The following is a 15,693-nucleotide window of genomic DNA, read 5'->3' on the forward strand; positions in this document are numbered from 1 at the left end:
AAAGAGAACTGGTATCAGCTGTAACAACTGAACAAAAAGTTTTAGCAGAGGGAAAAAAGGTGCTTCTTCGCTGAGGTTTGAGTGTCGGTAAGGGTACTGTTGGGTTAAAAGAGACTTTTATTTTCTGTCTGATGTTTGTAATATGATTGTTCCAATAATTCTTTCTTTTTTTGTGTAATAAAGTTTTTTTTATTGTTGAAAGTACACTGGCAGCCTCTTGCGAATATGTTCATTGATTGACTTCCATGATGAACAAAAAGAGAAAGAAAACTGATGGTCCATCAAGCTACTTTCACTTTGGGATCTGATTAGCCTTATATCAGTTGGGATCATAACAGTTCACAGGGTCTAGTCAGTCTTATTTTAACCCAACAATACCTTTACCCAGTGTAACCTCATATGACCATCACCTTGTGTCGTAATAATTTACAAAGTCCAGTCAGTCTTATGTTAGTAATCATTCCATTAGAGATATTTATTGTACTCTATGTTACCCTGTAGGAACAGTGTCCTGGCATAATTGTTAGCGCTCTCTCTCTCTCTCTCTCTCTATAAATATATATATAACTGTAGCAACGAAATATCATTGGCTGCTATTCTGTTTGATTGTAATTAGAGAAAACTTTCAGCTCGATTAAATAGGCCTCAGCTCTGCATGGGCCTAATCCTGGGTCTGTGCGTCTCATACTCTTGGTCCAGACCCGAGCTGCACAGGCACAAAACACCATGATGATTTTATTTGCTATCAGTAACGACCAATCTTAATATTGGTTCATTTTCTATCTTCCCATTAGTTTTTGTTTTTGTTCAGTACTTTGCCCTCCATCCCTTGATTTATAGCCAGTTTAGAAAGTGTGTTAGGATTTATCTAACCATGGGAGAACCAGTGATAATGTCACTGGACTAATAATCCAGAGACCCCAGTTAGTGTTCTGAAGAGATGGGCTGACATTCCACCACAGCAGACAGTGAAGTTTCAATTGAATAAAAATCTGGAATAAAAAGCTAAACTGTGGCAATTGTCATAGCACATTATCTGGCTCAGTAATGTGCTTCAGGTAAAGTAATCTGATTTCCTTACCTGGTGACTCCAGACTCACGGGTTGACTCTTAACTCTGGGCAGTTAGGGATGGACAATAAATACTGGCCTGGCCAACAATGCTCATATCAGATGAATGAATAAAATAAAATCACGAGAGACTGGAACCTGGCGATACAGTTCGCAATCCCTATTGGCTGAGTCAGGCTGGTTTGTGTGACACTAGGGACCTGTTAATGAGTCAGTGTTCAACATAACAAGCTATAAAAATAACCTTTTGGTCCATCTGACCACTCAGTACAACTGTTTTTGCATTCATCGGAATACATCAGAATCCTGAAGAAGACAACAAAAGCAGCAAAATCAGAAAGGCTGATTGGCAAACAACAACCTGTGTGGCTTTTCATGTGATTAAACTTTAATTTAAGATGCTTCAGAGAAGCATTTTAAAACAAAATACGTCATTGAGGCTCAAAAGGACCTCTTCAGACAGGTGACCAAAAACCAACTTGAAGAGAATGAGAGTGGAAAGGAGCAAAGGAAGTATATTCCAAAGATTAAGGCCATGAATCTGAAGGCACATCCATCAATTAGGAATGGCACGGTGACTCAGTGGTTAGCACCAGCTGCCTCGTAGCACCAGGGTCCCAGGTTTGATTCCAGCCTTGGGCGACTGTCTGTGGAGTTTGCACATTCTCTCCGTTTCTGTGTGGGTTTCCTCCGGATGCTCTGGTTTCCTCCCACATTCCAAAGATGTGCAGGTCAGGCGAATTGGCCATGCTAAATTGTCCATAGTGTTAGGTGCATTAGCTAGAGGAGGGTGGGTTACTGTTCGGAGGGTTGGTGTGGACTTGTTGGGCTGAACGGCCTGTTTCCACACTGTAGGGAATCTAATCTAATCTAACCTATGGTGGATGCTAGGAAGTCAGAATTAGAGGAACACGGGTTGCTTGGAGGATTGTGGAGCTGGAGAAGATCAGAGATCAGGAGGGGGTGAGGCCACAAAGGCTTTGAAAAATGGGTGAAAAAGTTAAAGTCAAGTCTTTGCGGACTAGGAGCTGATTATAGTATGAAAACCATTCATTGAGTAGAGGAGGAGCCCGTCTGCCTTTCTACGTGGAGCTATTTCCGCTCCTCAGTCCAGTATCAATACAGACCTCTCTTTTCTTTTGTAGATCAGCTCTTTGCCAGGTGGAAATCAGTTATTCTTTTTCCAAACATGGTTTCATTTCAATCAGTCAACCTGTGCATTAAGACACAACTGGAGCAGACAGGACTTGAACCAGAAACTTCTGACCTTTAGGGACTGATACACTACCATTGTGCCACCAGATTAGGGAAACCCGTTCTTATTTATTTATTTCAAACCACTGCTGAGTTAACAAATCTCCCAATTAAGTAAGTTATAAACTCACTGGTCTGAGTCAGGTTGGTCTGTGTGATAGTATTGGGGCTTTGTCCTATCAGGGACAATATGACAATAATAGAAATCCAAAAAGGGCCCAGGGGAGAGAACCAAGGGAGGGGGCTAAATCAATGTACAGTAGTGTTCATGGGAAGTAATGCATCCAGCCCCCGTTAGGGTAACCAGTTTTTTTTTATTTAGACCTCACAGATTCTTTTTATTAATCAGCTTGTTCAGATGTGTTATGACATACTTCTGGAGTAGGTGGGGTTTGAATCCAGGCCTTCTGGCTCTGAGGCAGGGGCATTGTCAGGAAATCAGAGCATAAGAGCATAAGAAATAAGAACAGGAGTGGGCCATTGAGCCTGCTCTGCCATTCAGTAAGATCGTGGCTGATCTTTTTGTGGACTCAGCTCCACTTACCCACCCTCTCACAGTAACCCTTAATTCTTTAACTGTTCAATAGTCAATCTTTGCCTTAAAAACAGTCAATGAGGAAGCCTCAATGGCTTCACTGGGCAGGGAATTCCACAGATTCACAACCCTCTGAGTGAAGAAGTCCTTCCTCAACTCAGTCCTAAATCTGCTCCCCTTTATTCTGAGGCTATGCCCCCTAGTTCTAGTATTACCCACCAGTGGAAACAACCTCCCTGCTTCTATCTTATCTATTCCCTTCATAACTTTAAATGTTTCAGAAGATCCATCTTCTAAATTCTAATGTGTCTCGTCCTAGTCTGCTCGATCTCTCCTCATAAGCCAACCCTCTCGAGTCTAGAGTCAATCTGGTAAACCTCCTCAGCACCCCCTCCAGTGCCAGTACATCCTTTCTCAAGTAAGGAGACCAAAATTGCACACAGTACTCCAGGTGTGGCCTCACCAGCACCCTACACAGCTGCAGCATAGCCTCCCTGTTTTTAAACTCTGTCCCTTTAGCAATGAAGGAATATATTCCATTTGCCTTCTTAGTTACCGGCTGCACCTGCAACTGTTTTGTGGTTCATGCACAAGGATGCCCAGGTCCCTCTGCACGGCAGCATGCTGCAATTTTTCACTGTATCTGCAGTGCGTGTAAAGAAATGGGTTCCACTTGTGTTTGGCCTAGTATTGGCCATAAATAGGGGACCAGCTCCTATGAGTTTCAATTGGAAATGCTCAACAGTAAACTTCTCATTGTGGATGGGCAACCCACCAATGGCATTGAGCTTTGTGAGGTCATCACCCTGGCACAGGAAGCTGGAATGATTTGGTTGACGTCAGATTCTTGTGACCATACCTCTCCTCACCAATGCCCAACGTATGGAAATTTTTTACCTCTTCTGGAACAAGCACATATCCACACTCGATTCCCTCAACGTTTGCAACTTTAGGTCAGTGAGCACAGGGGAAGAGGGACCAGGACTTGGTGGCAGTTTAGATGCAGGCAGCAGTTGTGGGGAAAACATGTCTGGGAAATATCGTCCTGATGTCCTTAATTATTCAAAATTTGTCCAGGAGACCAGTCCAGCTCAGATTAACATTACCCGGTATCTATTGAATATAAGCTGACCTTGCACAGAAATAGGACTAGCTCTCACTTACCAAATCATAGAATCCTACAGTGTGGAAGCAGGCCATTCGACCTTTCGAGTCCACACTGACCCTCCAAAGAACATCCCACCCAGACCCACCACCCCCGACCGTATCACCTGCATTTCCCATGATTCACCCACCAAACCTGCACAATCCTGATGACGGGCGTATACACGAAATGTCAACTCTCCGGCTTCTCAGCTGCTGCCTGACCTGCTGTGCTTTTCTAGCACCACACTTCTTGACACTGTCCTAGGATGGCCAATTCACCTAACCCGCACAACTTTGTACTGTGGGATGAAACCGGAGCACCCAAAGGAAAGCCACACAGACATGGGGAGAATGTGCAAACTCCACATAGACAGTCACCCCAGGATGGAATCGAACCCAGGTCCATGGTGCTGTGAGCCGTCGTGCCATCCCAGAGTTCCCTGTTCAGTCATTTATTCACTTGGGACGGTATCACCTCCTGTATCTAAGGTTATTCTGAATTTGAATAAAATGATATTGTGGACAGTTAATTCCATTGAGAATCTAATGATGTCTGTGTCGATAAGTGCAATCTTCTTGGAGATCCTCTCCACTTTAAGCCGGCAATTTGTGGTGTCGATGGTCATCATGGTATGGAGGTGCTGGTGTTGGACTGGGGTGTACAAAGTTAAAAATCCCACAATACCAGGTTATAGCCCAATAGGTTTATTTGTAACTTTTTAAGAAAAGGTTCTGGGATTTACATAGGAAAGAACTGAAACCAACATGGTCATTCTGAAAGATGAGAGACTTAAACAATCAGGTCTTTTTCAATATATAATTTCAGTTACATCACACTGTAAACTTTTGCTAAAAATTCTTAGAATCTTATACTCTACAACCACCTGATGAAGGAGCAGCACTCCGAAAGCTAGTGCTTCCAAATAAACCTGTTGGACTATAACCTGGTGTTATGTACACCCCAGTCCAACACCGGCACCTCCAAATTAGAGATAAGGAAGGATATGGTGATAGAATTTACCTGAAAACAGTCAGGACGAGCGTTGTGTGCAAGGAAACTGGAACTGAATACAATTTTCTAATGGAGGCCCGACACCTCACTCATTGATGAGATTTGGTGGGGCTAGGCTTCCATTGGAAGTGGGATACTGCGTTAACATGCTCCCTGATCCCCCTGCACTGTCTGTCTTTAATCTCAGATTTCCTGCAACACATTCCTGTCTCTAAATCAGTGAATTGCAACCCATTGGACGAAGCTGTCAGTTGGGAAGGTTTTGAGTGACAATTTGGTGCGTTGGGCACAGACACTCTTAAATTTGTTTTAGTGCTTCTCTATTTCCTGTCTCTGAACCAAATTGAAAAACACTTGTGCAACTGCAGAATTAAATCAGGCCCCAGACACTGTCCATTTCTGAATTGCTTTCCTAATTAACTCCAGTCAGACAAGATTGGCAATAAAATTTTCCGCGATATATTTAGCTCTGGGCGTCCTGCACAGGTTTGTTGCACCAAGGTAGAAAATACGGTTTGCAATTATTTATAAACTAATTCTCTTCGATTAAGATAATACTTTGTCTTGTTTACCACAGAAAATGGCTTTAAACGTCACAAGCCGTCAGTTTGTTAATGAGGCTGTGAGGAGGTGGAAGTACTTGTCACGGCTAGTGTTTCAAAAGTGAATTGAACTCAGTTTAAATTCTTGAGCTCTAACCTGCCGTAGGCTTTCGTAGGAAGTTCTTAATAAGGTATTGTGCAGCTAATGTTAGTCTTTCTGAACTCGCCCCTCAATGAATTCTCCTCCTTGAGCAAGTTCATAAAACTGGTACTAAGTAGCTGCACTCATTCAACACTCTGAAAAGTAATTTACAGGGACAATAGGGTGTGCAGGAGATCAGGCACTTGGGTTTCCTCCTCTGGGTTTTCATTCAAATCTGACCCAGACTGAGGTAAGGGAAGTGCTTTTCATTCTGTTGGCCCTATGCCCCCAGATCAGTTTGAGGTGGTACTGAGAGGAAATGGCATGATCTATTCCAGACAACTCCAAGTTCACAGGGGGAAGTTGGGTTCTTCAACCATGAATGGAAGTGATTAATGGCAACTTCCCAAGACTTATCTGTGAAGGTAAATAATGCGTCAACTTGGAAACATGACAACCATCAAGGAATATACATTGGAGATGTACAAATGAGCAAATTCCTCATCTCTGGAACCCTTCTGGTAAATCTGAACTTGGGGGCCAGACTGGACTTGGAGGGGAACTTACAGTTGGTGATGTTTTCATCTGCCTTCTGTTGTTGGGATTGTGAATGGATTGAATGTTGAATCCAGTGGATAAGGGAAAATTTAAGCTGCTTTGACCTGGATGGTATTTTGAGTGTTGTTGGAGCTGCCCTCATGCAGACGAATGGAGAGTATTCCATCACCCTCTATCTTGTACCTTGTGGATGATGGACAGACTCTGAGGAGTCAGGGGATAAGTTGCTTTCTAAAGAATATCCAGCTTCTGCCTTAGAATCTTTTACTGTTGGCAATTCTATTGACTACACCAGGGAGATTTTAAAACAGTTGCTTTCTGAGCCTATTGGCCAGATTTTGGATATTGAGATTCAGTAGTCATGAATTTGAAATCATCACATATTTCTCAGACATAAATGTGGTGGAAAGGTTTGTGGGGATTGGTTGAGCCGTAATGATCCAATAGAGTCTCTGATGCTCCTCATTTTCTTCAATGCACCAATATGTCATGAAGCATAGTTATTAACTTTTTAGTCGATGGGTTCAATGACACTCAACCAGGCTGATAGATTTTGTTTTGGTAAACTATATTTTTTAGATTTTAACATTGATTTGCATGTTTTGATGAAAGGGATGAAAGAGTTCCTTGTTTGGAAGTCCAAATCCAGGCTCACAGTTTCATAATAAGGAGGGATACCACTGAGATTGAAAATGAGGAGAGAGTTCCTTACCGGGCTTTGGTATTCCCTAACACAGCCTCAGTGTTTGAGTATATTTAGGGTAGTGATTGATTTCTGATTACCAATGGCAGATAGGGGTATGGAGGGGTGTGGTGAGTAAAAAGCGTTAAATCAATCAGCCGTGATCATATTGAATGGTGTGACAGACTTGATGGACTGAATGGCCTACTCATGTTTGTGTGATCGTATGTTTTACTTCCTGCATACATCCATTGCATATGCTGTAAGCATTAATGTTATGGTATAGCTGCAGAAATAATGTTTCATGTACAAATATTGTGACTTGGGCAGGGTTGGGGGAGGTGGTTGGAGAGAATCGAGGCTGGTACAAGACCAAGAAGGACTTGCTGATGATTGCTCTAGGGGTTTGATTATTGATTTGATGTCTGTCTGCCCCCCCAAGGTTCCCGGTTACAGACAGGAGCGAGTGGAGAAGGGCTTGACATTGTTTGGCCAGCTGATCAACAACAAAATCTTCTTATTGACCTTCATTCGGACGCTGGAGTCCCAGCGAAGTTTCTCCATGAGGGACCGAGGGAATGTGGCTTCACTAATCATGACCGTCCTTCAGACGAAACTGGAGTACGCCACCGATGTCCTGAAGCAGCTGCTCTCTGACCTTATTGACAAGAACCTGGAAAGCAAAAACCACCCCAAACTTCTGCTGAGGAGGTAGGACTTTCCGGCTTTGTTTTCTTCGGTATCATTTGCAAATACCTAATTTCATTTGCAAGATCAGGTCTTGGTTGAAAATTGACACCTCTTATGAGGAGTGATCTATTATTGACGGAGGCAACATGTTCAGATACCAAGGGGCACAAGGTAAAGAGTGAAGAAGCAAGCAGAACATGTTGAAGAGATAGAGAGAGCTTTGCTGAAAATGCAAGCAAGTGAAGTTGTGAAGGGATAGACTTGGACCTCTTCCAGCCAGTTCAAAAAAAAATGTTCAGGTAATGTTGCCTGTGCAAATCTTTCAGCAGATGCCTTGCTTCCTGCCAGCAATAACTGTGATCCAGATCAAAAGGTGTCTCCTCTTCCTTGCATATGAGGCAGAGTTTCACTGAAAAAAAACTGACAATTACAAGACATCTGAGGCACGAAATTCACCTGCACTATGAAGCCCCCGTACAACTTTGCTCAGCCCAGTTCCCTGCCAGCCTGTGTGGCACACATCCTTGAGGTGAGTACCCATGCCAGTGGGATAGTGTGTACTGGAAGCTAATGAGAGGACTTGACCCTGGGGTCATGAAACCCCACCAGAGGAGACAGCGCCAGGGTACCCACCTTGCTGTGGGCAGGTCCAGGCCACAAATTCGGACAACGCTTTGAGTAGAAAGTGGGCATTATGCTTCAAGGTGGGTCCTGCACTGGAACTACCTAAAACACTGGGTCCTCGAATTGCCAATCAGCTCATTGTAAAGAGATGTTGTGATTGAAAGGGGTCCAGGAATCCTCCGCAGTGTTTTTGGAGCTGGTGCAGTGAGTTCCTGTATTCGACAGTGTGTGTTGCTGCATCCTCATTGACCTGTCCCTACTGTGACTGCAACAGGTATAATGACAGCAGGAGCAGTGCCCCTGGATCTGAGGCAAATTAGGGAGATAGAATGGAGGTTGCGAGGAGGGCATACGCTGCAGTGACGGCCTCTCTCAGCTTGGGACTGGACCACGCTTCCATCCATGCGCTTAGGTGTGACTGAGAGGTGTCTGTCAGATTAGGCAATGCATCCAGTGTACCCCATTCAACATATGTTGCATTCTCTTTGTACACTGTCCAATGAGGCCCTCATCTACCTTCTCTGGAGTAGAATTTTTGTTCCACTTCACCCTCTGCTACACTGGCACATGTGCCATCCTTTACTCTGACCTGGCTGCAGTCTGCTCTTGCCTCGTGCTTCACTATGTGGTGATCCCAACTGTACCTTTGCCTCCAAGTTATGTGCAGTGCAGGTATCTGGGTGGCTGAGGCATCCGATGGGTATATGAATAGGAAGGGTTCCGAGGGATATGGGCCAAATGCTGGCAAAACGGGACTAGATTAGTTTAGGATATCTGGTCAGCATGGGCGAGTTGGACCGAAGGGTCTGTTTCTGTGCTGTACATCTCTATGACTCTATGACTGTGAAAGGACCTCTTTGTCAGTGCTGTGCTGTGTACTTGCTTCCCTTCGGACCATAGAGCTGGCCAGGAGTCTGAAAGCAGCAATCTGGAAGGAAAGGTTTCTGGGCATGAGGGAACTGAGAAGCAAGAGGTCCTGGGGTCACACTGTCAGCAGCTTGATGCCAGGTAGCAGGATGGGGAGGAGCTGGGAACTGGAAAAGAACATGTGACAGGAAGAGTCTGCCATCCTCAAAACTCTCAATGACATTGGAGAGTAAGGGTGTAGCTGCAGCTGTCCTCTTGGTATAGCGAACTATCTCCTCCACTGGACTAGGGAAATGGAGTCACCCTTATCCCATTCAGTTCTGCTCTGCTTTGTTTTATTATATTGTCACCCTATCCTCAGAGCGGCAGAGAATGCAGGCTGGATGTCAGTGCTTGTGTAGCAATGCATTTGGCTGATGTACCTGTAATTTCTAAACTGAGTGGTATTCTGTGGGATGGAAGAATCTCAATGTCCTGACAGAAGAATCACACCAATTTAGTATGTAGATGCAGCAAGTCACCGTGAGGACAAGTGAAATGTTGTCATTTGTCGGCACGGGATTAGAATACAAAAATAGGGATGTTTTAGCACAACTATAGAGAACACTGTGAGACCACAATTGGAGTATTGTGTCCAGCTTTGGTCTCCTTATTTGAGAAAAATGTATATTTGCTTTAGGAGCAGTTCAGAGGAGATGCACTCAACTCACTCTTAGGATGAAGGACTTGTCTTATGAACAACGATTGAATAGGTTAGGCCATTAAACATTGGAGTTGAGAAGAAAGGGGGGTGACTTTATTGAAACCTACAAGGTACTGATTGGACTGAGTAGGTTGGATAGCAGGGAGTCATTTATTGTTTGGGTAAGATTAAAATTAGGGGACATAATTTAAGGGGAGGCAATGGGCTAGTGGTATTATCGCAATAATAATAATAATAATAATAATAATAATCCAGAGACCTGTAATATTTTGGGCACTTGGATTTGAATCCTGCCAAGGCAGATTGTAGTATCTGAAATCAACAAACAATGTGGAATTAAAAATCTTGATGACCGCCATGAAAATGCCAATTGTCAGGAAAAGTCCATTTGGTTCACTCATGTACTGTAGGGAAAGAAAATGTCATCCTTACCTCTTCTGGCCTATATGTGACTCCAGACCCACAGCTATGTGGTTGACTCTCAACTGCCCTCTGGGCAATTAAGGATGGGCCTGGCTGACTTAGCCAGTGATGCCCCCATCTTCTTAATGAATAAAAAGCATGAGAATTCTCCCTAATAAAATTTAGATGAGGAGAATTTCCTCCTCTCAGAAAATCATCGATTGTGTAATTCTCATCCCTCGCAGGTAGAGGAGGCTGGGTCTTTAAAAATATTCAACTCTGATTTAGTTCATCATTGACAGGCAAGGCAGTCATGAGAACGTGGAGATGAGACCACAGCTAGATCAGCCATGGTTTGATCAAGTCGTGAAGGAATCTTGAAGAGCCAGTTGACCTGTTCCTGCTCAGATACTCTCAAATAGTTAGATTACTTACAGTGTGGAAACAGGCCCTTCGGCCCAACAAGTCCACACCGCCCCGCCGAAGCGTAACCCACCCATACCCCTACATCTACATCTACCCCTTACCTAACACTATGGGCAATTTAGCATGGCCAATCCACCTAACCTGCACATCTTTGGAGTGTGGGAGGAAACCGGAGCACCCGGAGGAAACCCACGCAGACACGGGGAGAACGTGCAAACTCCACACAGTCAGTCGCCTGAGGCGGGAATTGAACCCGGGTCTCTGGCGCTGTGAGGCAGCAGTGCTAACCACTGTGCCACCATGCCGCCCACCAACTAGAGGGTCAATCAGTCATGGCATGTATTCCTATGAATCTGAGATTAAAGACAGACAGTGCAGGGGGATCAGGGAGCATGTTAAAGCAGTATCCTGTGGAGGGAGTGAGAGATGGAGGGGGTGAGAGATGGAAGGAGTGAGAGGTGGAGGGGTGAGAGATGGAGGGAGTGAGAGGTGGAGGGGTGAGAGATGGAGGGAGTGAGAGGTGGAGGGGTGAGAGATGGAGGGAGTGAGAGGTGGAGGGATGAGAGATGGAGGGAGTGAAAGGTGGAGGGGTGAGAGGTGGAAGGGAGTGAGAGGTGGAAGGGAGTGAGAGGTGGAGGGGAGTGAGAGGTGGAGGGGAGTGAGAGGTGGAAGAAGTGAGAGGTGGGGGAGTAAGCGGTGGAGGGAGTGAGAGGTGGAGGCGAGTGAGAAATGGAGGGGAGTGAGAGGTGGAGGGGATGAGAGATGGAGGGAGTGATAGGTGGAGGGGAGTGAGAGGTGGAGGGGAGTGAGAGATGAAGGGGGATGAGAGATGGAGGGGGTGAGAGATGGAGGCGAGTGAGAGATGGAGGCGAGTGGAAGATGGAGGGGGGTGAGAGGTGGAGGGAGTGAGAGGTGGAGGGGAGTGAGAGATGAAGGGGATGAGAGATGGAGGGGGTGAGAGATGGAGGGATTGAGAGGTGGAGGGGAGTGAGAGATGGAGGGGGAGTGAGAGGTGGAGGGGGGTGAGAGATGGTGGAGAGTGAGAGATGGAGGGGTGAAAGGTGGAGTGAGGTGAGAGGTGGAGGGGGAGTGAGAGGTGGAGGGGGAGGAGAGGTGGAGGAGACTGAGAGGTGGAGGGGAGGAGAGGTGGAGGAGACTGAGAGGTGGAGGGGAGGAGAGGTGGAGGGGAGTGAGAGGTGAGGGGGTTGAGAGGTGGAGTGGAGTGAGAGATGGAGGGGGATGGGAGGTGGAGGAGAGTGAGAGGTGGAGGGGAGTGAGAGGTGGAGGGTAGTGAGAGGTGGAGTGGGGGAGAGGTGAGGGGGGTTGAGATGTGGAGTGGGGTGAGAGGTGGAGTGGAGTGAGAGATGGAGGGGGTTGAGAGATGGAGGGGGATGGGAGGTGGAGGGGAGTGAGAGATGGAGTGGGGTGAGAGGTGGAGGAAGTGAGAGGTAGAGGGGGAGAGAGTTGGAGGTATTGAAAGTTAGCAGCAGATCATCCTAGCAGCATTGACAGATTTCTGAGGTTCTGCTGGATCATCTGCATGTTAAACATGAGCACTGGGTGTCAGTATGGTGTTCTACAGGAGAGCTGTGTGGTTAGTTGAGCAGATTGGTGTTGTTATGTGTATAAGATGTCATGTGATGTATTCACTGACCTTGACCACACTTGTCGGGTCTTAGGCTTTTCTTAATTCATTCATGGGATCTGGCTGTCACTTGCTGGACCAGCATTTATTGCCCATCCCGAATTGCCCAGATGGCAGTTTGGAGTCAATCACATTGCTATGGGTCAGGAGTCAGTTGTCAGCCAGACTGGGGAAGGGGGGCAGATTTCCTTCCCTGAAGGGCAGCACGGTGGCTCAGTGCTTAGCATTGCAGCCTCACAGCACCAGGGGCCCGGGTTTGATTCCAGCCGTGAGCGACTGTGTGTGGAATTTCCACATTCTCCCCACATCTGTGTGGGTTTCCTCTGGGTGCTCCGGTTTCCTCCCACAATGTGCAGGTTAGGTGAATTGGCCATGCTAAATTGTATTCAGGAATGTGTAGATTAGATGCATAGTCAGGGGTAAATATAGAATAATAGGGTAGGGGAATGGGTTTGGGAGGGTCAGTGTTGAAGGGCCTGTTTCCACACTTTTGGGATTTTACGTAGGGATTCAATGAAGGGCATTAGTGAATGACATGGGTTTTTAAGACTGCTGCCAGGTGCCCAGCTTTAGAGGCTGGGAATTATCCACCCACAGCTAACATCTCCCACTCCCTCCTGATGGTGATCTTCCAGGATCTCCTGGTTGCCAGTATCCCTTCGTCAGTGTTTCTCCAACACTGTTGCCTGCAATGCCACGTCCGCCATCTTGGAGACACCTCTCATCGCAGGTACTCCTTTTTCTGTTTGTACAGTTCCAACAATATTAACCAGAGGGGCTTCCCTTTGAGAAGGATGGACTGTTGTGTTTGACCATGCTGCTGAGCACAGAGACAACTGGAAGCACAAAGAGGCAACTGCTCTGCCTCACGCTACAGTCATGACCACAAGGTAGAAGCAGCAGGATTTTCTGGACTGTTTACCTCCGTTGAAACCGGTGTGGCAAGTCAGGAAAGGGATCCACAATACTCATGACTGAAAAAGCAGGGCAGATGACAATGAATGTCAGTCCATGAAGTCAATACCCTGGTGAGAAAGATCAGAAACAGTTTATGAAGTTGAACTGTATATTCTATGTTTTTATGACAACCAAAATCAAAATTTTACAGACATATGTATAAATCCAACTGTCTATTAAAATCAGTCGAGGGCTGTGATGTCATTCACCTGATCTAATTGCCCAATTGCATTTAAGACCATAAGACTTCGGAGCAGGAGTAGGCCATTCGGCCCATCCAGTGAGATCATGGCTGATCTGATCGTCTTCAGCACCACTTTCCTGCCATCATTGTCATGAAATATCCCCAGGAATGGTCATTGGATCAAAACTGAGGCTGAGCCAAAGAAGGGTGCATTGGGACACGTGACCAAGAGCTGGCTTTGATCAAAGGGTTGGTGGGAGGGGTGGGGGGGGGGGTGGTGGGAAAGAACTGTCAGATATAGAAGTCCATCCTGGGCAGTGAATTCCTGAAGGCACAGGCTCCTGAAGTGAAGTGCAGAGCTGTGAGGGGGTTCCTGTTTGCAACCTTGTGTCCATGCAGGGCACCAAGCCTTTGTCAGACAGACAGTAATGAGAACAGGAGTTGTGGCCAGAGTACATATTGGTGAATGCACACATCTTCAAATTCTGCCTCACTGGTTCATGTGCTCCAAGCATTGGGGGGCGGGGGGGTGTGGTAGTATTTACTCCTGCTCAGTGTCCCTGAGGACAGTGTCTATAATAACCTTACCATTGCACATCCACGATTGATGAAACGCAGCAGTAAATCAACTTCCAGATACTGAAAGCTTGCAGAAACAGCAGAAGGTCTGGGACCTGATTCCCATATAACAGACGGAGAGTGCTTTCATCGAATACAAGTGTTTCTCCATGGCATTTTAGCTGGAGTGATTGCGAGTAGATCAGAGTTGAATGATGAAGGGATGGGTAATTTCCATGCCCAGCTCTCATTGTTCTTTTGGAGTTGTGAAGTGTGCTTTAATTGATGATTACATATGGAAAGCTGAGGGCATACTGCAGGTCAGATTTGCATGTCCCATTGAAATGGATCCCTGCAGGGTAGCAATGCAGCTGAATACAGATCCCGATGAATGCTCTGACTGAACATCGAACGTGCTGCAGCAGCTTGGAACTCCTGGACTGCTCCCTTTTGGAATACCAAAGAGATGGCCCCCTTGGTTGACTGGCCCATAGTGGGATTGATGGAGCTTGGATTGAACTCCTTCCACAGGCAGAACCGTGAACGCAATTGACCGGGGTGAAAAGCATTCCGGGAAAAACTGCTCGATAGAGGAGGGGAAGGAGTGGGGGCCGTCCTGTTCTTTTTACAGAAAATATCAGCACAGATTTCCAGTCTCCTAACCATGTTAACTGTTGTTGTGCTAAAATTGTTGAGCAGGATGATTTTTACCATCTCCCTGCCCCCTCCCCTCTGTCTTTCGACAGTCTGTGCAGAAAAGCTGTGTCTCACAGTACATTTGCCACTTCAACGCGAATCATCAGCCACACTATCGCTGCATATTGAACCATCTGGTACAAGCTGGGGAACCTGCTGTCTCCCAGTCTGAATTAGCTTCACAATCACTTCCCTCACCATTTGTTTCACGAAGGTGTCTTGTTAAAACAAGGATCGATTTCCACTCTGTATTGAAGAGGAACATTCAACCAAGGCTTCTGCTCTGTGTGGGCTTCAGCATCAGCTTACCTGCCTCTTAACATCTGAATCATATTTAATTATTCCACAAACTTAGATTCAATATCTCTGTAAACTGGCTATACACACCTATAAGGAAATAATGAGCCTGCATTTATTTAAGTGCCTTATCGCACAGCAAAGATGCATCCTGAAGTACTTCAGTTTTTCTCCTGGTGCAGTCACAGTCATCATTAGGTAGACATGGCAACTGTTTTATTCAGTGTACAGTGTACAAACAGCACTGAAATGAACATCTAATTTATCTCTTTGATTTGGTAACATTGATCAAGTCATAAGTTTGGCCAGGAGACTGTGATTTTCTTTGAAATGGTTCCAGAGGTGCTTTATCCCACAGTTGACCAAAAAGATAGCACTTGCAACAATGCAGCAATAATAATAACTCTGTATTTGAGTAGCTTATATGTTTGTAACCCTGGTATGAGGATTGAACCTTGCACATCTGAATTAAGATGAGAAAGGTACCACTGAGTCAAACAGATAGAAGCTGATATATACGAGGAAGACAAACTCTCCTGGTGATAGAAGCATTGGTATTAATTAAAAGCAACACCTTCAGCATACTATTTCAGTAGCACTTGCATCTTTAGTTCTAATATTGCACAGCTTATGAGTGATAACTTTGTGATTCTTGTATAACCATCATCTCATTAGACATCATAAGTTTAAGTTAAGCTCTGTC

The 15,693-nt window shown here is 45.5% G+C and overlaps 1 protein-coding gene across 8 annotated transcripts in view; it reads left to right on the forward strand.

Moving 5' to 3' along the window:
* The window catches only part of plxna4 (plexin A4), a 632,909-nt gene that overhangs the window by 541,422 nt on the left and 75,794 nt on the right, over window positions 1–15,693 (forward strand). For all 8 annotated transcript variants that reach the window (XM_072562914.1, XM_072562916.1, XM_072562917.1 and 5 more), the window contains exon 22: window positions 7,384–7,652. In XM_072562914.1, the coding sequence (XP_072419015.1) occupies window positions 7,384–7,652 (269 nt within the window). The remainder of the gene's footprint in view (window positions 1–7,383; window positions 7,653–15,693) is intronic.

The sequence above is a fragment of the Chiloscyllium punctatum genome, chromosome 44, assembly GCF_047496795.1.
Source record: "Chiloscyllium punctatum isolate Juve2018m chromosome 44, sChiPun1.3, whole genome shotgun sequence".
NCBI classification, from domain to species: Eukaryota; Metazoa; Chordata; class Chondrichthyes; order Orectolobiformes; family Hemiscylliidae; genus Chiloscyllium; species Chiloscyllium punctatum.